At 39.6% G+C, this 22,991-nt stretch overlaps 2 protein-coding genes, 2 long non-coding RNA genes and 1 pseudogene across 11 annotated transcripts in view; 3 read left to right on the forward strand and 2 right to left on the reverse strand.

The window, feature by feature from the left end:
- The window catches only part of LOC129718050 (zinc finger protein 728-like), a 55,567-nt gene extending 43,203 nt beyond the window's left edge, over positions 1-12,364 (forward strand). For 3 of the 8 annotated variants that reach the window (XM_055668455.1, XM_055668451.1, XM_055668453.1), the window contains exons 2-3: positions 7,250-10,438; positions 12,184-12,364. In XM_055668455.1, coding sequence (XP_055524430.1) covers positions 7,368-10,438; positions 12,184-12,223 — 3,111 coding nt within the window. In that variant the 5' untranslated portion in view covers positions 7,250-7,367 and the 3' untranslated portion in view covers positions 12,224-12,364. Of the gene's footprint in view, positions 1-7,249; positions 10,439-11,873; positions 12,022-12,183 lie in introns of those variants that run through there. The other 5 variants (XM_055668456.1, XM_055668459.1, XM_055668452.1 and 2 more) reach the window with 4 other exon arrangements.
- Positions 12,365-12,618: 254 nt separating this feature from the next.
- On the forward strand, positions 12,619-13,173 carry LOC129716657 (zinc finger protein 70-like). The gene has a single exon (XM_055666492.1). The coding sequence runs from the start codon at positions 12,619-12,621 to the stop codon at positions 13,171-13,173; it is 555 nt and encodes a 184-aa protein (XP_055522467.1).
- Positions 13,174-13,411: 238 nt separating this feature from the next.
- LOC129716658 (Golgi to ER traffic protein 4 homolog) lies at positions 13,412-15,486 on the reverse strand (annotated as a pseudogene).
- Positions 15,487-18,655: 3,169 nt separating this feature from the next.
- Positions 18,656-21,151, forward strand: LOC129730548 (uncharacterized). The gene is made up of 2 exons (XR_008728878.1): positions 18,656-20,292; positions 20,346-21,151. It is a non-coding gene; the product is annotated as an uncharacterized LOC129730548 (long non-coding RNA).
- Positions 20,588-21,861, reverse strand: LOC129730547 (uncharacterized). The gene is made up of 3 exons (XR_008728877.1): positions 21,449-21,861; positions 21,311-21,387; positions 20,588-21,064 (listed from the first exon to the last, which is right to left on the reverse strand). It is a non-coding gene; the product is annotated as an uncharacterized LOC129730547 (long non-coding RNA).
- Between the last annotated feature and the right edge of the window lie 1,130 nt (positions 21,862-22,991).

Below are 22,991 nucleotides of genomic sequence, written 5' to 3' on the forward strand. Positions count from 1 at the left end.
CTGCCGTTAAATTAACGATTCGTTCTTGCAGACTTATAATCACACACTGGAGGAACGGACAACGAAGCTACGCATGGAAATAGGCAACTAGCTTGGAGTATTGGAACCGAGCTATGACAATTCCTTACCTTGATTCTCTTGTAACCTCACTGGAAACACGGTTCTGTGAAGATAGTGCACCTGCCAACGCGTTGTCCTTGCTGCATCCCGCTAACGTAATACACATGTCGTTGGAAGAGTTCAAGCGCAAAATCGAAGCTTTCGTAATTTTTTACGAAGTTAACAATTTTGTTGGAGAGGTGGATGTCTGGTATCAACATGGTAGCAGCATGAGAGCAGACCGTAAAAACTTGGAAGAGCTGGACCTTATAGACCTGCTTGCTGAAGCCCGTTCTTTTTCCCCTGCGACGGAAAAAGCAACTAAAATTGCACTTGCTCTATCATGTACAACATGCACGATTGAACGCTCGTTCAGCACATTACGTCGGGTGAAAACCTGGCTGAGGTCAACAATGGTTGAACAGCGGTTCAGTGCTCTCTGCTTGCTAACCTTGCTAAGTGTTCATCGGCTGCTCTGTCCTTGGCTGATATTTTAACGTAAGCGCCAGAAGCAATTTGTTTTGAATCGATTCCAAATGAACAGAAGCGCTTCATTACGCAATATAATCTAATAGAATTTGAGTGAAAAAGTTGAAAAACGAATTCTATTTGTGTGTTACTGTCTCTGCTATGCGACTGATGCGAAGTGAAAGATTGGATAGCAAAACCATCTGACAGTAGATACTCACGTACCTACTAGATGTGTTATACACGGTTATACACCAAAAGGAATGCGTACGTTCAATTTATTTGACTGTTTATTCAATCCTCAACATACTCCGGCCCCTCCACCAGTGTTTCCTTCAAAGGGTAATAAACATAACTTTGCAAGCGATCTTTTGATTTCACCTCTTGAAGTCAAACGTGTTACCACCCTGACACGTCCATCCGGTCCTGGGTGAACTTTAATTACACGTCCTGTAATCCATGTACACGGCACAACTGACCGATTAGCAGATCGGGTTCCCTACGAGACATTTTTTTTTTGAGTTTTGTTGCAAAACACTTGTAAGTTTTTCTGTATTTGTTCATATCTCGTCAACCGATTTGAATAGTTTTGGGAATAGTCCCTATCTGGCATAGCATTTATTGGCCCTCCAGTTATAAAATGTCCAGGTGTTAAGGGGTTTGGGTCGCTGGGATCTGATGACATGGGTGAAATTGGTCTTTAGTTCAAACAATCCTCTATTTATTTGAACAAGGTCAATATTTCCTCATATGTGGGTATTGTAGATCCAAGTACCCTACGCATATGATGCTTAACACCTTTGACTCCTGCCTCCCATATTCCGCCAAAAGCAGGTGATCTAGGAGGTGTAAATTTCGACTCGGCTCCTCTACCCTTGCAAAATTCCTGGATGTCTGGCGCCACCTTGTAATTGAAATTCTCATTCAATGTCTTAATCTCGTTTCTGGAGCCCACAAAATATGCAGCGTTGTCGCAAAAGATAGTTCTACTCCAACCCCTTTGACCAGCAAACCTTAGAGCTGCTATGAAATCGGATGTTAATAGCCCTGTTCCTAGTTCTATATGAACTGTTCGAGTTCTTAGGCAAATGAATAGTGCAAAGTATACCCTGTACGTTTTTTGAGTCCTCACAAATACTTCCTTGGCGGTGAATGGTCCACCAAAGTTACATGTCTCAAATGGTCTGCCTGGATTTACGTGGTCACTAGGAAGTTGTCCCATAACTTGATTAAGCGGTTTTGGATTGTTGCGGTAGCATTTTAAATATTCGTGTACCACTCTACGAGTTTAATTGGGTCCTAAAGTTTAAAACGGTTTTCTGGTTTTTATATATCAGCTGAAAGAATGCAATTTTCTGAGCAAAACGTGATTTTTAAAAAATGTTTATCGTTTTTCTTCGATTTTTAAATGAAAAATAAAAAACTGCTCGAAATGCCTTAAATGACAGTTCTCTCATATACCGTACATGGGCGAAACGTCAACTTAGACCTTTCGAGCAGTTTCTTTTACTCTTCATTTAAAAATCGAAGGAAAACGATAAACATTTTTTAAAAATCACGTTTTGCTTAGAAAACGCGGCTTATTCAAATGATATATAAAAACTGGTATAGCTTTAGGACCCAATTGCGACCATGAATAGGCCAATATTTCGATCTCATCGCATTAAGTAGACCTTGTGCTCCTACATGTAGATTTTCCAAATGATAAGAAACGGCCAACAAATATGCTAACTTGCATTTCGATGACAAAATAATTAGGTGCTGCTGGTTGAATTCCACTCCGGCCGCCTGAATGCGTCCTCCAACGCGAAGAACCTGACGATCATTTAAGAATGGTTGAAGAGTTATGAGGGTGCTAGAACTGGGCAATGATTTATTTTTCTGTAACAGTTGAATCTCGGTTGCAAAGTATATAGTTTGTGCCATTCGAACAATGCACAACTGAGCATCATCTAGCTCCTTCAACGTGAGTGGCCCTGTTTCTCTGTCATTTTGCTGTATATAACAGTTTGGTTTGAAACGCAGACATGCTACAACTCTCTGCAACTTTTCTAATTTAGAATAACGATCCAGTAATGAATAGTTTACTTCGCAACACTTGTTGTTGCTCTTGTGTGATCATGACTCTTGATGGCCTTTGAGTCCACGTGCGATCGCGTCCTTCGAGGAATGCAGGGCCCTTCCACCACATCGTGCTCTCCGCTAGCTTTTGTGTAGACGTTCCCCGCGAAATAAGATCTGCTGGGTTCTCCTTTGACCCGACGTGATTCCAGTTTTCGATTGGTGTCATATCATTTATCTTCCTAACGCACTTGCTGATGAAGGTTGTCCTTTTCTTTGTCGGATTGGAAATCCAATCTAATGTGACCATCGAGTCAGTCCAGTAATAGATCCCGTGTACTTCGATCGCAGGTGCTTCCTTGGCTCTAGCCATGTGTTCTACCAGCAAAGTTGCCGCTCGTAGCTTCATGCGTGGGATGGTTGTGTCTTCTGTGTTCGTCTTTTTACTGCTTAGTGCGATTCGGGATTTTGAGCACAACAGCCTGACATTGATACCTTCTTCATTGGCCGTTCTTACGTTAATAACCATAAGCACGTTTGGCTGCGTCTGCGAATCCGTGAAGTTCTACCAAGCAACCTTTGCTGTGTACGTACATATCTAGGAATAGAGATTTTGTTAATTTCTTCCACCTGCTTACAGAACCATTTCCATTGATTCTTAATTTGTTCTGGAACTTGCGCTCATGGTTATTGTTATTTGTACCAACATGTTTCTCGCGATGGATCGTCGTGTGGTGTCTTCTGTCACACTTCGAACATCCTCGACTTCGGCAAAGCTCGGCGGTGTGATTTGCCTTCAAGCAGTTGAAACATAGAGCAAACCGCTTAACCATTTTGAGTTTCTCGTCGATCAATTTTGCATTGAATCTGTTGCAGCCATACAACGGATGATCCTTTCCACAAGCTACACATTCTTGTGTTTCGAAACGATGAATTGCGGTAAACGCAAGAATTTCCGTTTCCGGCATAGCGTCTAGAACTGTAAGTGGGTGCACGCAAAAATTCAAGCTTTAATCATCCAATGTGTCCTTTCAATTCGCATAGAATTTGCTCTGACTTCGCACAACCAATGCGTGATACGCATAACGCTAAAGGTGTACAAGGAATACATTGACAGAGATCAAAATCAGAATATGTATCATATACACAAAAATCGTAATGTCTCGGTAAACTTCGGCTTCGGGCGAACGATCAGTTTCGAGGCGCTCAAAAAACCGTTTTTTACTTTCGCGAGCCGTGCGTATCAACGGCTCGTGCATCCCTAAAAATCGTCAGCAACCGAAACAGCCAATAGCGAGCCTTGTTGCCGCGGAAGTTTTTGACGCTGGTGCCAGTAACGCAGAACCGAATGCATGTGAATGAAACCAGAGTCATAATTAAATGCAAAATGTTTTGGACTAATCTCATGTTTTTGTTTATTGTTAATGATTGAATGATGTTTTCAAATGACCTGATTCATGAAAGTGAATCGATCAGACAATAATTTCTTCAATGGAGTCAGTACCCAACTTATCAGTATTGATTGTTGGTTGCACTGTTTTAACGATGCCAACCTTCCGAACATCGACTGATGCTTTATAAGTGTAGTGGTTTGGAGCTGCGCAATACATTCAAAATGTCCTTCAGCATGTCCCTCCTGGTTTCCAGAAGGGCGATCTCGTTTTCAAAGATTGCCACTGTTTCAATAATCTGCGTTATGCGCGATGCCGCATGATTTCGCTGAGTAACTGCTCTTTCCAGCTCAGACTGAATAATGGCGTACGTCGGTTGTTCCTGAACAATCTCTTGTTCGATGTGTTTCACTACCCCCGGCAGCCAGCGTGTCTCGGGAATTTTCCATGATCTCTTCGATAGACGACCCGGTTCGAAGGACCAGAAAATGTGTGTTACTGTCTCTGCTATGCGACTGCTTCGTTTGAAGGTTGCGAAAAAAGTGAAAGATTGGATAGCAAAACCATCCGACAGTAGATACTCACGTACCTACTAGATGTGTGTCAATATAACAGTTCGCACAGTTGTTATGATACTCGGTTATACACCAAAAGGAATGCGTACGTTCAATTTATTTGACTGTTTATTCAATCCTCCTTATGTAAATGCATTGAGTTCTAACGCCAGCGTCCATTCTTCTGCAAAATAGCAACGTTTTGCACGAAAAGTGATGTTGGTACGTCTGAATAGTCTAGTATACGCTACGCGTACTGATCTGTGGTCAGCAGCAATTTGCTATTTTGCACTTCGAATGCGCATTAGTAGGGACAGTGTTAAATCGCGATTTCGCAGAAGCCGCGAATTTCGTGAAATCCTGCTTCGGCCGCGAAATTTACAAAAACCCGCGAAATGCCGTGGAAGTAATGAAAAACAGTAGCATTTTATCTCAATCTTGAAACATTTAGATTTAAAACCTGCGAAATTCCTGAAATCCAGCGACATCGACAAAGCTGGAGAATAATGGGCACTTTGATGGCAACTTTTCCTGCGCAACCAATACGATGAAACAGTACAACTGCTCTTTTACAACACGATTTTGTCAACCTCGAACTGTCTTCGGACGGTTTGGTTGCTAGATCCTATTCGAGCAAAGATTTTGGCGATTGATAGAATTCCAGATGGCGCAGCTATAAAATCGAAGTTGCTAGATGAACTAAGTACTAGCAAGTTTTTTTTTTTTGAAATACCCGGCAGTGAGATAGGTATTATAATTTTTGTAGGTATTCGGATTGCGGACATTTTCCTGAGATTTTTCCGGTTGGCAAATGATATTTATCAATGCTTGGAAACTCGGTAGATACGGAAATAGAACTTAACCGCAGACAGACGTCCAAGCTGAGTTCCAAACTTGTGTAAAGATTTTTAAAGTAGCAATCCGTAACCAGATAGCGCTACCAGTGACGCTAGACTCATACACCAGCGAAAAAAAATGTATTGTAGCGATAAGGTCACCAGGCGGCACTAGTATACAAGTGATTTATAACGCAATTATCTTATCAAAATTTACACAGAATTTTCGATCAATTTGGTTCTTGCTTGGACGTCTGTCTGCGACTTAACCCTCTAGTGCCCAAGTTAATTTCTAGACGGGCTTCGGTAAAATCACTATGAATCATTATAAACACTTTTTAAGTATTTATTGAAGGTTTTTAGAGGTTCGACTGAAGCCCGCCAAATGGCGGCATTGGGCACTAGAGGGTTAAAAGTACTTGCCTAACAACACCAAAATATAACTGAAAATAATTTGACACAGTCTGTACTTTTAGTCAGTGTTGCAAAGAAATCATGAATCGTACGGTTAAATTACCGTATTGTAAATTAAATAAAACAGTTATTTCGTATTTTTACAAAAAATATCACTTTATGAGTATTTCCTGAAAACGAGTTGCCACGAAATTACCGCGAATTTCGAATATGTATTTTCTATTTTACCACCCGCGAAATTTTAACTTTTTTGCCGCGAATCACCACTGGCTCTAATGATTATGAACAGAATTTTTCAATTTGTTGTCTTTGTACCATAGCTACAAATCATGGCCAACCTGGCAACATACCTATGATGTTATGGATGTTATGCCTATGGTACATCTTCCTGTTTTTAGAAAAGATCGTAAGGGGCAGGCCAAGCCGGGAGTCTGCGATGTCTTCCCTCTTGTCTAACATGTTCTGGAGAATTTGCAACTGGCACATTCGACTCATCCGTTATTGTGATGTCTGAATCTGGTTCATCTATATAAGGAGTTGCTTCGAAGTCTGCTACCAATTCCTGTTTTTTTATGGTTCTGTAACAAGGGTTTGCGGCAACTTGAAGTCGGAATTCGTCAATGAGCAGCTCCAAAGCAAGATGATTGTTATCAAAGATGACTAGAACAAGGTATCTGACTTCCAGTTTTTTCATACATTTTGCCTACGACAGCTTTAAAACGGTTAGTGCTGCCATCTGATAGCTTAAATGCGCAAAAAAAGCAAAATCGATTTATCGTGCATAATCCGCCAGATGAAAATGAAAACTAGATGGCACCACCATATGAGGATATTGAAAACTAGATGGCCACACCGTGCAAGAATATTGAAAATTAGATGGCAGGACCATACAAGGATATCGAACAAAACTGCTTAACATTACGCCACCTTGCCGTCATCATAAAATTACCAGTATACAAGTTAGTTTGACTTTCGTTCACGCGCAGCGACAATCGTGTCCGCTGGATACTAAAAGAGTCAGGAATCTTGTTCTAGACATCTTTGTTGTTATGTCATAAGACGGCGTCACTTCCACTTGAAAACTTAAAAAGAAAATTTTGGCGTTAATTTTCAATTTAGGTTTTCCATGTTTTCCTTTAGAAGCGTTTTCCGGCGTTCAAGACGTATCCGCGATTTTAAGTCCAATTTGGATCAATTCGTCATTTCTAGAGATTCTAAAGAGTGGTTTGGCGATTCTCATTTTGCGATCGAGTTGTTTCATGGCACCTCCTGGTCTAGAAAGCAAATAGTCCACAGTTTGAGCTTGGTAATGTAAACAATTTAACTTTTTGTTGTCAGCTGATGCTAAACACTTCTATCGCAAGATTTAAAAAAATTGTAAATCATAAGTGTGCAATCTATCAGTCGTGTTTCTTTTCTGTTCCAGCCGGGCGGACACCTTGAAAGGAAATCACCCGAAAAATACCGACGATGAGCGAAGGTACAATTGCGACATCTGTGGCAAGAGATTCTATTGGAGACGGTCCTGGTCGTACCACAAGAAAATGCACCTCGGAGAATGGCCTCACAAATGTGATATATGTGGTAAAACTTTCAGCACCAGAACCAGACTGGATTATCACAGAGCGACCCACACACGGGAACAGAACTTCAAGTGTGAAGCATGTGACAAATATTTTACGCTTAATGAGCAGTTGAAAAAACACCAGAAACGACAGAGCGCGGGCCGCTTGTATGAATGTCCCAAGTGCGATGAAAAGTTTGAAAATCAATGTACGCTCTCGAAACATGTGCTTCAACACAGAAAATCTCCTATAACTTGCGAAATCTGCGATATACAGTGTACCAATAATTTTAAACTGAAAAGCCACATGAGAACTCACACAGGAGAACGACCTTTTCGGTGTGACATATGTGACGAAACTTTCAGCATAAAACCCAATCTTCGGAGGCATATAATAGTTAAGCATACAACGGAGAAAATATTTAAATGTGAATTTTGCAGTAAAAATTTCCATTTGTACTCACAGTTGAGCGTACATCTGAAGACACATAGCACAGAACGTACGCACGAGTGTATGGTTTGCGGAACGCGCTTCAAGTATCGCTCCAAGCTAGCCCAGCACATGCACACTCACAGTGAAGTGCGATGTTTCACGTGCGACGTTTGTGGGGCGTCGTTCAAGCTACCACAAGGTCTAAGTAATCATAAAAAAATTCACACCACCGTTGTGGAAGAATCAAATGCGTACAAGTGCACTATATGCAGGAGACGTTTTCCCACCGAGGAAACACTGAAGCAACATAAAGCATCTCATCCACATATGGAACCACAGAATTTCGGTTGTGAAACCTGCGGCTTAGTGTGTTCTACCAAGTCTAATCTCAAGTGTCATCAGAAAACTCACACCGGCGAGAAACCGTTCATATGTGAAACGTGTGGTAAAGCGTTCTGCAGGAGCGACAATCTTAACAGACATATAACCGTACACCACAAGGAGCCATTGGAGAAGAACTTTCGGTGTGAGCTGTGTTGTGAAGGCTTCCGCTTGAGGATTCAATTGTTGCGCCATCTGAAGTTACATCAGAAGGAACGCCCGCGCAAAAAAGGCCCGCATACAGCGGAGAGAAATTTTAAATGTGAAATGTGTGGCAAAAATTTTCCTTTGAACTCACAGTTGAGTGTACATCTGAAGACACATAGCACAGAACGTGCACACGAGTGTCTGGTTTGTGGAAAACGCTTCAGTTGGCGCTCTAAGCTAGCACAGCATATGTACACTCATAATGAAGGGCGATGTTTTACGTGCGACGTTTGTGGGGCGTCGTTCAAGTCATCAGAAAATTTAAGTAAACATAAAAAAATTCACATCACCGTTTTGGAGGAGTCTAATATTCATAAATGCATTATATGCAGGAGACGTTTTTCCACGGAGGAAACACTGAAGCAACATGAAGCATCTAATCCGCATACGGAACCGCAGCAGTTCGGTTGCGAAATCTGCGGCTTAGTGTGTACTACAAAATATAATCTCGAGCAACATCGGAAAATTCACACCGGCGAGAAACCGTTCGAATGTGGAACGTGTGGCGAAGCGTTCAGGAGAGGCCAACATCTTAACAAACATTTAACCGTATGCCACGAGAAACCATTGGAGAAGAACTTTCGGTGTGAGCTGTGTGGTAAAGCCTTTCTTTTGAGGAAGCATTTGTTGCGCCATCTGAAGTTACATCAGGAGGAACGTCCGCACAAGAACGGCCCGCATACAACGGAGAAAAAATTTGAATGTGAAATATGTGGTGAAAATTTTCCCTTATGTACACAGTTGAGTGAACATCTGAAGACACATAGCACAGAACGTGGCCACGAGTGTCTGGTTTGTGGAAAACGCTTCAGTTGGCGCTCTAAGCTAGCACACCACATGTACACTCATAGTAAAGCGCGATGTTTTACGTGCGACGTTTGTGGGTCGTCTTTCAAGTTACCACAAGGTTTATATAAACATAGAAAAATTCACACCACCGTTTTGGGAGAGTCAAATGCGCACAAGTGCACGATATGTGGAAAACGTTTTTCCACCGAGGAAACAATGAAGCAACACAAAGCATCTCATCCGCAATTCGGTTGCGAAACCTGCGGTGTATTGTGTACCACCAAGTTTAATCTCGAGTGTCATCGGAAAACTCATACCGGCGAGAAACCGTTCAAATGTGAAACGTGTGGTAAAGCGTTCAGCAGGAGACATTATCTTAACACACATATAATCGTACAACACGAGAAGCCATTGGAGAAGAACTTTCGGTGTGAGCTGTGTGGTAAAGACTTTCACTTGAAAACTTATTTGTTAAGCCATCTGAAGGTACATCAGAAGGAACGTCCGCACAAGAACGGCCCGCATACAACGGAGAAAAAATTTGAATGTGAAATATGTGGTAAAAATTTTCCTTTATGTACACAGTTGAGTGAACATCTGAAGACACATGGCACAGAACCTGCGCACGAGTGTCTGGTTTGTGGAACGCGCTTCATATGGCGTTCTAAGCTAGAGCAGCATATGTACACTCATAGTAAAGAGCGATGTTTTACGTGCGACGTTTGTGGGTCGTCATTCAAGTTACCACAAGGTTTATATAAACATAGAAAAATTCACACCACCGTTTTGGGAGAGTCAAATGCGCACAAGTGCACGATATGTGGAAAACGTTTTTCCACCGAGGAAACAATGAAGCAACACAAAGCATCTCATCCGCAATTCGGTTGCGAAACCTGCGGTTTATTGTGTACCACCAAATTTAATCTCGAGTGTCATCGGAAAACTCACACCGGCGAAAAACCGTTCAAATGTGAAACGTGTGGTAAAGCGTTCAGCAGGAGACATTATCTTAACACACATGTAACCGTACAACACGAGAAGCCATTGGAGAAGAACTTTCGGTGTGAGCTGTGTGGTAAAAACTTCCCCTTGAAAACTTATTTGTTAAGCCATCTGAAGGTACATCAGGAGGAACGCCCGCACAAGTGTCCCATTTGCGAGAAAGGCTTTTCACGGAGTAACTATCTCGCGCGACATGTGCGCACTCACGAAACAAAGGCAAGACTAATTATCTCTATTGGTTTGGTTTAAACGATATATGGTCGGCGTGCGACCAAACCGAGCCAAGCGCCAAACACATTGTTCTGAGTAATTAGCATTTGAAGTTTGACCACCCATAAATTAATCGTGTTTGAACTTATCATTAATTCAATGCTAACGCGTAATGAACAGGGCTTAATGAATGTCCTGTTATCATAGATACACGAAAAATAGCAATAATTGATAAAATATTTGGTTTTTATTATTGACACTCAGTTCACTCTGGTCGAATAAAAATTTTTAAAAATGGTCTTCAGTTCGGTCTGGTCAAACGTATTTACTACAACATATCAACTTGACTATCAAACAAGCTAATTTTTCTCACTAGTCAAACGTAATACATAGATATCAACGCTGCTTTATCTCTCAGTTCAATCTGTATCAAAAATTATACAGCTAATAGACAAGCAAAGCTTTATTTCTGTTGTTCTATTTCCTGGTGCCAAAGCGCACCAAGTGCTGAGTGTTGAGATAGTATCAATATGAAATGCTCTGGTATTTTGAAGCGGGTATTGTCTATATTCATTGATTTAACGTAGATTAACCCAGTCCTGATGTGTGTTACAAGAAAAAATTTCATTTTATTTGAAAATTATCAAATGAAAATAAAATGCACTTGGTTCGGTCTGGCTCAACAAGATCTCGAAAAAAGTGATGTGCCCATTGAAACGAAATTCGGCTCTACGAAAACCAACTGACTGTTTATTTATCTAATTCTGATGACAGTCGTATTAACGAGCTGTTCGAAGCGGAGAAATCAGTTACTGGTTGAAATAAAACGCAAAGTTTGCTTTTAAATCACAAACAATCACTTTTTTTAGATGCCATGTCTGTGTTTACGGTTCACTCTGGTCGAACGCAATTTCGTTCTTTTCACAAAGTGCCACAGAGATTTTTTATTATAACACGCCTATAAACTGTTCAAATGATTTCATTCTTTGATGGAACATAGGTTATCAGTTTGCACATCCACTGGTGCTAATAACTCAATTTTTAAAAAAGGGGCGCTTGGCTCGGTCTGGTCGCACGCCGACCATATGTACTCTGATATTCCTAAATAATTCCTGATAAGTTTTCGAATTAAATTCAGCTTAGATCCCTTTAAGATATTACAAAACATTTGGTAAAAAGTCTAGGATGGGGAAATGTTGGACAATATTTTTCTTAAAGGTTAAGTTCAAATGTATTATATCCAATTTCAACATTTTCAAAATTTGTTGTTTGTGTTTCTTTTAATCAAAAAGCTCATGACGGCGATTTACGTTCAAAATGCATTTGTTCGTAAGATAGGTTTAGAAATTTGAATGATTTGAGTGAATCTTACACAAAAAACTGTGTGATCAAGAATACACAGTTCACCCCAGATTCCATTCTGAACGCAATAATCCAACAATTTTAATTTTTCCTCCATTTCAGCAACACGACTAAATTGGAAACGAACCCTTCGGTTGACAGCCAGCAGAAACTCATTTGCGACATTTGCGGCAAGGAGTACAAGACGAAGCAAGTTCTCTATCAACACAAGAAAACACATAACGGCCCACGCTGGTTCAAGTGTGGTGAATGCGACGAAACGTTTCCCACATCCCTCAAACTTAGGTACCATAGAACACATCACACAGACGAAAAGAATTACAGCTGCGATATATGTAAGAAAGCCTTCTGCCTAAAAGTACAGCTAAGAGTACACATGAGGCGGCACATTACGGATCGCCCCCACAAATGCCTTATTTGCGGGCAAGGGTTCAGGGTTAAATTTTTTCTAACGAGACACACGAAACTTCACAGTGGCGAGAGATTGTTCGACTGCGACATCTGTGGTAAATCCTACAAATCAGCAAGTAATCTAAATGATCATAAGAAGTATCACACATCCGGTGAAGATGAACTGCACAAATGTGACCTTTGTGGAAAAGGTTTCGTACATCGCTACGCTCTTGTAGATCACATGAACACTCACAGTAACGAGCGGCGATTTAAGTGTGACATCTGCGGTTTGTCATGCAAAACACGTAAAAATTTAAACGGTCACCGGAGGGGTCACACATCTCCCAAAGCAAAATCATTTAAATGTGACATGTGCGACAAAAAGTACGTCTCGAGTTCTTCTCTCAGGAGACATAAACCGACTCACGTCAGCAGGCGGCCTTTCAAATGTGACATGTGTAGCAACGCTTATCAAACCAGCAGCAGTCTCGAGAAACATAAAATCATAAAACACACAACATTGGAAAAGAAGTTCAAATGTGAAATATGTAGCAAAGATTTCCATTTAGATGAGCAATTAGTGCAACACCTGGGTACGCACAGCACGAACCGATCTCACGAGTGTATGATTTGCGGCAGAGGGTTCCGACTTAGTTCGCTGCTCGCAAAGCACATGCACAGTCACAGCAATGAGCGGCTATTCACGTGCGACATCTGTGGTAAAACCTTCAAGTCGCCCAGTTGCTTATGTACGCACAAAAAAACCCACACATTCGTAGATGAGCGTCCCTACCAGTGTGACATCTGTGGCTCCTCGTACACGTCGCGTAGCGGTATGCAGTTGCACCGGAAGATGCACTCCTTTGTCGAGCGCAAAGCGTACAAATGTGATCTGTGCAATGCCGGATTCACCCAGAAGGGTACCCTCGCTAATCATAAGAAAAAACACGCCCAAAGCACGCCGGATGGTAGTGAATTAAGTCCAATGGGACGGTCATTGGTCGTTTGAACAAAGTTCGCATTATTTCTATTCCACAAATCCAGAGTAAACTTGCTGACAAACATAGAATTATAAATGTGCATTAGATAAAGTGAAGTAAGTTCGTTTTAAATCCTTGCAGTCAACTATTCCGAAAGTCTATGTCACAGCCTTTGGAAAAATAACTGCTTTTTTACTAATAAAAGCAATTTCCAACGAGGAAAACATTCGAAAGAAAGTTTTTCTAGTCAATAGCCATATACATAGCCGCTTTGTCAAACTCGTGAAGCATATATTTTATGGGATTGAATATAATCAAGAGCAAATATTTCCACAATCTAGGAAGTTTAAAATCCTTGCAGTCAACTATTCCGAAAGTTTATGTCACAGCCTTTTGAAAAATAACTTTGTCAACCTCGTGAAGTATATATTTTATGGGATTGAATATAATCAAGAGCAAATATTTCCACAATCTAGGAAGTCAATTATTCTTTAACGAATAATTTGTCATGTTGACGCGTGCTGTTCTGCTTAGGCGGCCTTCTGTACAATCCTTGGCCCTTGGAACGCCACGAAGCACGAAATTTTAAACAACCAAACGAGAACCAAACCGCTTTCGCTTCCACTGGGTGCTGGTACCTAATCGAGTTCTTCTTTCACCCGAGGGCCACCTGCCGGACTAGAACCTGCACCTGTTACGGTTGACCCTGCCGCCGTTCTGGACTGGTTGTGGGGATGGCTACCACTGGCTGATTCATCGTCCAAGTCATCATCAAGCCCTTGATTCAGTAGATTACCGAAAATTCCCGGGATGCCCTCGTGTTGCGGTCTTTGCGACCGGCTTTCTCCAAAGAATATCATACCGATCATTTGCAGATACTTTTCATATGACGGATCTCGCTCTATCGAAGGTTTGTACAGCTCGCACAAGCTTCTGAATACCACCAGCTTGCGCTGGTTGGCCTCGATAGCTTGCAGCAAAAAGAAGATAGAATTCAGCAACGGGATGATGAAAAGGGGCTCGCTGCACGATATTTCCGGGTGATATTCAGTGTAGGTTGCGAAGTGTTCGACGCCGTTGTCGTTTCTGACTAAGAAATAGAAACACAAGTTTAAAAGAACTTACCAGCAGCGTTTCCCTTTCATTATCATTTGGTTGAATTTTACTCAACAGGAGTGCTAGCTTTTGCATCCATTTTTCAGTCTCGTCAACGATTTTTCCCTTTTCCAGTGTGTCCACAATCAGCAAGGTCGGCTCCGCTTGCTTGTTGGTCGTGGTTGAGGAGCGTCAGGGCACCCTTGTACAGTAGATCCTGAAGTTCCTCGTATGTACTACTTCTGGGACAAATATCGAAAGTACAGCGTACGGTACATCTGAATAAGAAGTTTCCTGGATTATATTAGTTATTCTGATGGACTAATCCTCCGTTGTTATCCGACAGGCCCGCCAACCGGTTCAGCGACATTCCTCTGGCCATCATATTGTTCTGCGATATTTATCCGGCGTAATATTGGGCCCTTCCGGAAACGCGCACCACGAGCCTAACTTCAGTTCGGCTTCCGGCGGCAGTCACAGTTAAAACGGAGTGCTGAAAAAAGAAATTAATTACAGTCTGTCGAAGCCGAATTTCAATTGTAGATAAGAATGAGAGAAATAAACACATTACTATGAAAAAGTTTTCTCTTCTTAGATTTTCCCTAGCGACAAATAAACAAAACCACCGACTTCAATCGTAGGTAACAATGAGAGAGAAATAAACACGTTACTATGAAAAAGCTTTCCCCTCTTAGATTTTGCCTAGCGACAAATAAACAAAACCACCGGTTTGCTAGCTTACCTTATGCCTTGCAGTACCCTTATTTCATCATAAGAGGATAAGGATAGGTTGTGAATAGACGTTGCACCTGTCAGATTCTAGAAAAATGGGCCGTTTTAGAAGATTTTGCCGTCAAATAAAAAATATGTTCACCTGTACCTGTTGCTCTTCCTCAAAGGAACCAGGGAAAATAAAATTAAAGGAAACAAAACCTAAGGCAACGAAGCCTAAGGCCAAAAACTCAAAGAAAAAGCCTCAACTCACTGAGGTACAGGTACGGGTGATAGATATATCGAAGCCATCAACATCATATGCACCCAGACCATCTATGATGTTGATGGTCGGGTCATATGCTGTCGGGCCGTCAACCCGTGTTGACAATAAAATGAATTTGTGGCCAACGAGATCTGATACCTCGATTTACATGCCACCGAATGATAGTGCCACGAGACGGTGTAGCTCGTGGCCTAGACTATATCCATCACCTGGTCGGGGCCCGATTGAACCTATTGGATTTGTGTGGCTAAATCGGGGCAAAGTAAAAGTATACCGCGGCAGAAGAAAATCTATCAGTTATAACTATTGCTGCATACCGTTTCTGTTATTTATGACCGGTTATCTTGTAGCAGCTCTTGTGGCGCTGTAATCGAAATTTTTAGCATCCCAAAATTCTTCAATGAACTCGAAAATTCAAAAATGTGATTCGGATAAAGGAAGGATAGCTGAATGGATTACTTCCTGGTCTATTCCTATCCTTATCCTTTCATCTCGTTTGTGTGTGTGTATATGAGTGAGAATTTGTGTATGTTTGTAGATTTTTTTTTCGTATACACACTCTCTTTTTACAGTGTGTGTATTAAAAAAAATTGAATAGAAGATATTGGGTGTATGTGCGCGTAGTTTTAAAAAATAGTAGTAAGCATCCCAAAATTCTTGAATGAACTCGAAAATTCAAAAATGCGATTCGGATAAAGGAAGGATAGCTGAATGGATTACTTCCTGGTCTATTCTTATCCTTATCCTCTTATCTCGTTTGTGTGTGTGTGTATGTATATGAGTGAGAATTTGTGTATGTTTGTAGATTTTTTTTCGTATACACACTCTCTTTGTACAGTGTGTGTATTAAAAAAAATTGAATAGAAGATATTGGGTGTATGTGCGCGTAGTTTTAAAAAATAGTAATAAGCTAGTAATAAACAATGTGTGTGTGAGTATTTGGGTATGTTTAAAGATGTTTTTTTTTTCATATACACACTCCATTTGTACAGTGTGTGTATGAAAAAGAGATGGAATAAAAGTGTAGTGCAGGTAAAAACAGTTTGTGCAGCTTTTTTATATACACACTCCTTTTGCACAGTGTATGTATAAAAAAACAGTGGAATGGAAAGTAGAGTATATTTTTTCATATACACACTTCCTTTGTACAGTGTGTGTATTAAAAAAGTAGAACAGAATATAGTGTGTTTGTGTGTGTGTGTATGTGTGCCTAGTCTGTAAGAATCAGCTAAAAATAAACAAATTTGAAATTAGAACCAAAAAATTGAAAAATTTGGAAAATTAAATAAAAATTGTAAACTAAGAAATTTCAACTAACAAAACAGTAATTTTGGAACATTGAAGAATTTTGAAACTAGAAATTGTGGAAAAAAAATGAAAAATTGTTGATGTTTAGTAATGAGGTGTTAAAGATAATTTGTAATCTTTAGCATCACATTACTCATAACATTAATGGAAGAAAATATAATTTTACAAGAAATTGAATTTGGAAATTAGAAATTGTGAATCGAAATTAGAAATTAAAGCAGAATTTGAAATTTTTGGGTTGCAAAGAGTCCGCCTCCCCGTGGTGCAACCTGGGTAACGCTAAATGGACTCGTAAGTTTTGGAGAGTAAAAATTGGAATAAGAAATTTGTAATGAAAAATTTGCTGTATAAAATTATGAATCGATGTTTAGTAATGAGATATTTAAAATAATTGGTAATCTTAAGAATCACATTACAAATCAAATTACTATAATTTAGCAGTTGTATATCGTAAATCGAAAATTTAAAAGTTAAAATAGAAACTTAGAAATAAGTTGTTTGAAACTATATACACTAGAGATCAGTAGTAAGGTATTGAAGATTAGCAATTGTATAAAAATAGGTTTTAGTTTCGGAATGGCAACTATAAAAAGAAATTGAAAATTTGTAACAGGAAATTTCGATTTAAATAGTTGCATTTGGAAATTAATTATTAGGAACTGAAATTAGAAATTAGCGTGAAATTTGAAATTTTTGGGTGGTGCAACCTGGATAACACTTAATAAACTCATTTAAATTTTGTAACTCATAAAAAGACAAGAATTTCAAATATCTCTGAAACTACTACACCGATCGGCGTGAAATTTGATATATAGGAGCTTTGGGGACCGAGAAAGATTACTAAGGTAGTTCGAAACCCCTCCCTCTTCTGGAAGGGAGGAATCCCATACAAATGAAACACAAATTTCTGCACATCTCAAAAACTAACCGAGCAAATGGAACCAAATTTGGAATGTGGATGTTTTTAGAGGTAACAAATATGTCCATAATGTTTTGACACTTCTACTTCTTCTGGAAGGGAGGGTTTTCATACAAATGAAACACAAATTTCTGCACATCTCGAGAACCAATCAAGCAAATACAACCAAATTTGGCAAGTGAATATTTTAGGGGTAACAAATATTTCCACAATGGTTCAATACCCATCCCTCTTCTGGAATGGAGGGGTTCCATACGAATGAAACACAAATTTCTGCACATCTCGAGAACCAATCAAGCAAATACAACCAAATTTGGCAAGTGAATGTTTTAGGGGTAACCAATATGTCCACAATGGTTCAATACCCCTCCCTCTTCTGGAATGGAGGGGTTCCATGCGAATGAAACACAAATTTCTGCACATCTCGAAAACTAACCAACAAAATGGAATCAAATTTGGCAGGTGAATGGTTTTAGGGGTAACAGATATGCCCATAATAGATTGACACCACTCCCTCTTCTGGAAGGGAGGGAATAAACACAATTTCTGCAAATCTAGAGAGATAATAAATGAATAATATATATAAATACATGATCCCAAGTATGATTTGTTGAGGTTTTTGAGATCAAGAAAAATTTTCATGGTGGTTTGACACTCCTCCCTCATCTAAGAGAGAGAGCTCATACAAATGAACTCGAATTTCTTTACAACTCAAGAAATAATCAAGTAAATGGAACCAAACTTGACATGTGGAGGTTTTTGGGAGCAAAAAATATTTTCATGGCGGTTTGACACCCCTCCAACTTCTGGATGAGAGGTCTCTTATACAAATCAAACACAAATTGCAATGGTGGATTGACACTCCTCCGTACTCTGGAAGGGGGGGGGGGGGAGGTCTCCCATACAAACTAAACAGATATTTCAACCAGGTTTCCCGGAAAACAGCCTTAAATGATCGGGTCGATGCACAGAAACCAAAACTCGACTCCAGACGCCATTTTTAAATTTAGGATGGAAACTTCCGGTTTCTAATATAGGTGTTTCCGGAACCAGAATGACTCCCAGAGGCAGGAATGTCTCCAAATGCCATTTTAAATCCAAGAAGGCGGTTTCCGGTTTCTGGTTGATCACATACCACACTATATGGGTATTTCCGAAATCGTAATGATGCACTGAAGCCACAGATCAACATTTTGAATTGTAAAATGGCGATCTTCGGTTTCTGGAAAACAGCCAAAATGGCCAATTTAATCATGTATGAGTATCTCCGGAACCAGAATGATGCAAAAAGCAAAGCAAAGCACTCAACTTCAGCAAAAGAGAATAGAAATTACAGGTTCCATATTTTTAAAACCAGTACTGGCATCCTTAGAACTTGAGAAGCTAGTTTTTGAAGCCTTTCGAAAATCTTGATCATTAAAAACATTTGTTTTTCGTCGTTGTTTCAATTTTCCTTATTTGGGGTAACTTTGATCAGTTTCAATTTTGAATAGTTTTGAAACCTTTTTGAACTAAAAATGATAGATATGCATTGCGAGTCATTTTTATGCCATATGCACTGCGAGTCATTTTTATGCCATATGTATTTTACCTTTCGATGATGAAAAACGTAAACGTTGGTCATGAAATATGCCATAAGTATTTTGTGAGTCAGCAATCGTTGTAAAATGTTTGTGTTCAGAAAACGTATGTTGATCATATATGCAATGGCCTTTCCAACAACGGAAGTATCAATAGCCCAGCTCTAGCCTCTTACGTTCTATGCTACGCCAGGATGTTGTCTTGGCTAGAGCATAAAACTGGACTTTCTTAACAATTATAAATTTATTAACTGTAGAAATATAACGGTCAAATTAATTTTAAAATTTGGTCATCAAAACAATTAAAAATTTCAACCAATGCAATATTGTTCAGACCTCGAATGACACAAGATCACTGGCACCACACGAGAAGCTTCTATAGAGCGATTACCGGAATCAGGAATCGAGCCGTGACAATTTCTGCCGTGTGAAACGACAGTCGCAGGTGGTCAGGCGTTTGAAACAACACTTCGAAGTGTTACTGAACGGTGAGCTAGATGGGAAGGATAGCTTACCGGCCGAACTTTTCAAAGTCGGTAGCGATCAACTGTGTACTGCAATTCACCAAATTAGCCTGAGGGCATAGTCTGAGTTAAAACTATCTACGGATTCTTATGTCCTATCTATATGAAGAGACACACACTCTACTGTAGCAACTATCGAGACATAACCCTGAATTCCACATACAAAATTTTCTCCCGCGTTGTGTTACATAGACTGACATCTACAACAGACCAAATGTTCACCTTGAGACAGTCACATCATCTGTTTATAGCCTTCAAGGCGGCGTACGACTCAGTGAAACGCAACGAGTTGTAGCAGCGGGCGAAATTTCGTACCCGTTTGTGATGTGTGATGGTCTGAAGCAAGGAGACGGTCCCTCGAACTTGCTGTTTAACATAGCCTTGGAGAGTGCTATACGAAGGGCGTTAATCGTATAACTATGGAGGAGGCCTTTACAGTTCTCATGGTGGATGGGCGACCGTCTACGATAATATTCAACAGAGACTCGGATAGAGACCGGTTATTTTTAGGTAGATTCTGTACGCGGATAGAGGTGACTGGAGAGCAGCACGTCGAGTTTTATGGAGAACATATTCTGGATTCGGTATGGGATCTATATGATCTGTCGCCATGAAATTAAAAAATAAACCTTTTTCAGTTTGTGTAATGTTATCTCTTCGGTGAAACAGCATCAGTATTCTCAAAAAAAAAAAAAAATTATTTGAGAGGAGCTCAGGCGATCAGAGTACAAAAATTGAACTGGCTCATACAATGCATAAAACGCTTCCATTATTTCAGAAATAGCGAAAAAAATCAACTGCGATTTTAACCTACTACTGAACCTCCGAATGGTCGTTATTGGTAGAGTCTTCGTAATTGAACCATGGTGCAGTGGTAGAAGAATGATCATGAATTTTTAGTGGAAAAATATATAAATGCAGAATTTAGTTTTGCATAATTCTTGACCTATTGTTGGATTATTTTCATCATTCCAACTTTTTAATCGGACAGTTTAAATCTATTTTAATACTTGCGCTCAAAATGTTATAAGTGAAATCAGTAAGTCAAAATTCATGAGACATTCATTTTTAAATCAATGCTATATGTGTTCAATTTGAAGTGTGAAAATCGGAAAAAATAAACGTGATAATTTTCTATCGTGTATCCAATGCTGAAATGACAACCAGCAGAGATTGTGGTGAGGTGAAATTCTAGGTGGTGGGAGTCGGTAAACAAGTTCAAGTGACGCTACGGTACGAATTCAAAACAAATTTCGGTCCTTTTAAGATCTAATTGGGAGTGAAAAAATATAATTTTGAAGCTAAAATTTTGATGATTCGTGTGAGTGTGTTTTTGTACCAATGGAAATGGGAGAACCTGTTTTCGTAAAAATGGAAAAAGAGTCCGGGATGATAAAAGCGGATTTATCCGGCGTAATATTGGGCCCTTCCGGAAACGCGCACCACGAGCCTAACTTCAGTTCGGCTTCCGGCGGCAGTCACAGTTAAAACGGAGTGCTGAAAAAAGAAATTAATTACAGTCTGTCGAAGCCGAATTTCAATTGTAGATAAGAATGAGAGAAATAAACACATTACTATGAAAAAGTTTTCTCTTAGATTTTCCCTAGCGACAAATAAACAAAACCACCGACTTCAATCGTAGGTAACAATGAGAGAGAAATAAACACGTTACTATGAAAAAGCTTTCCCTTCTTAGATTTTGCCTAGTGACAAATAAACAAAACCACCGGTTTGCTAGCTTACCTTATGCCTTGCAGTACCCTTATTTCATCATAAGAGGATAAGGATAGGTTGTGAATAGACGTTGCACCTGTCAGCTTCTAGAAAAATGGGCCGTTTTAGAAGATTTTGCCGTCAAATAAAAAATATGTTCACCTGTACCTGTTGCTCTTCCTCAAAGGAACCAGGGAAAATAAAATTAAAGGAAACAAAACCTAAGGCAACGAAGCCTAAAGCCAAAAACTCAAAGAAAAAGCCTCAACTCACTGAGGTACAGGTACGGGTGATAGATATATCGAAGCCATCAACATCATATGCACCCAGACCATCTATGATGTTGATGGTCGGGTCATATGCTGTCGGGCCGTCAACCCGTGTTGACAATAAAATGAATTTGTGGCCAACGAGATCTGATACCTCGATTTACATGCCACCGAATGATAGTGCCACGAGACGGTGTAGCTCGTGGCCTAGACTATATCCATCACCTGGTCGGGGCCCGATTGAACCTATTGGATTTGTGTGGCTAAATCGGGGCAAAGTAAAAGTATACCGCGGCAGAAGAAAATCTATCAGTTATAACTATTGCTGCATACCGTTTCTGTTATTTATGACCGGTTATCTTGTAGCAGCTCTTGTGGCGCTGTAATCGAAATTTTTAGCATCCCAAAATTCTTCAATGAACTCGAAAATTCAAAAATGTGATTCGGATAAAGGAAGGATAGCTGAATGGATTACTTCCTGGTCTATTCCTATCCTTATCCTTTCATCTCGTTTGTGTGTGTGTATATGAGTGAGAATTTGTGTATGTTTGTAGATTTTTTTTTCGTATACACACTCTCTTTTTACAGTGTGTGTATTAAAAAAAATTTAATAGAAGATATTGGGTGTATGTGCGCGTAGTTTTAAAAAATAGTAGTAAGCATCCCAAAATTCTTGAATGAACTCGAAAATTCAAAAATGCGATTCGGATAAAGGAAGGATAGCTGAATGGATTACTTCCTGGTCTATTCCTATCCTTATCCTCTTATCTCGTTTGTGTGTGTGTGTGTATATGAGTGAGAATTTGTGTATGTTTGTAGATTTTTTTTCGTATACACACTCTCTTTGTACAGTGTGTGTATTAAAAAAAATTGAATAGAAGATATTGGGTGTATGTGCGCGTAGTTTTAAAAAATAGTAATAGCATCCCAAAATTCTTGAATGAACTCGAAAATTCAAAAATGCGATTCGGATAATGGAAGGATAGCTGAATGGATTACTTCCTGGTCTATTCCTATCCGTATCCTCTTATCTCGTTTGTGTGTGTGTGTGTATATGAGTGAGAATTTGTGTATGTTTGTAGATTTTTTTTCATATACACACTTTTTTTGTACAGTGTGTGTATTAAAAAAAATTGAATAGAAGATATTGGGTGTATGTGCGCGTAGTTTTAAAAAATAGTAATAAGCTAGTAATAAACAATGTGTGTGTGAGTATTTGGGTATGTTTAAAGATGTTTTTTTTTTCATATACACACTCCATTTGTACAGTGTGTGTATGAAAAAGAGATGGAATAAAAGTGTAGTGCAGGTAAAAACAGTTTGTGCAGCTTTTTTATATACACACTCCTTTTGCACAGTGTATGTATAAAAAAACAGTGGAATGGAAAGTAGAGTATATTTTTTCATATACACACTTCCTTTGTACAGTGTGTGTATTAAAA

The sequence above is a fragment of the Wyeomyia smithii genome, chromosome 1, assembly GCF_029784165.1.
Source record: "Wyeomyia smithii strain HCP4-BCI-WySm-NY-G18 chromosome 1, ASM2978416v1, whole genome shotgun sequence".
In the NCBI taxonomy this organism is placed as follows: domain Eukaryota; kingdom Metazoa; phylum Arthropoda; class Insecta; order Diptera; family Culicidae; genus Wyeomyia; species Wyeomyia smithii.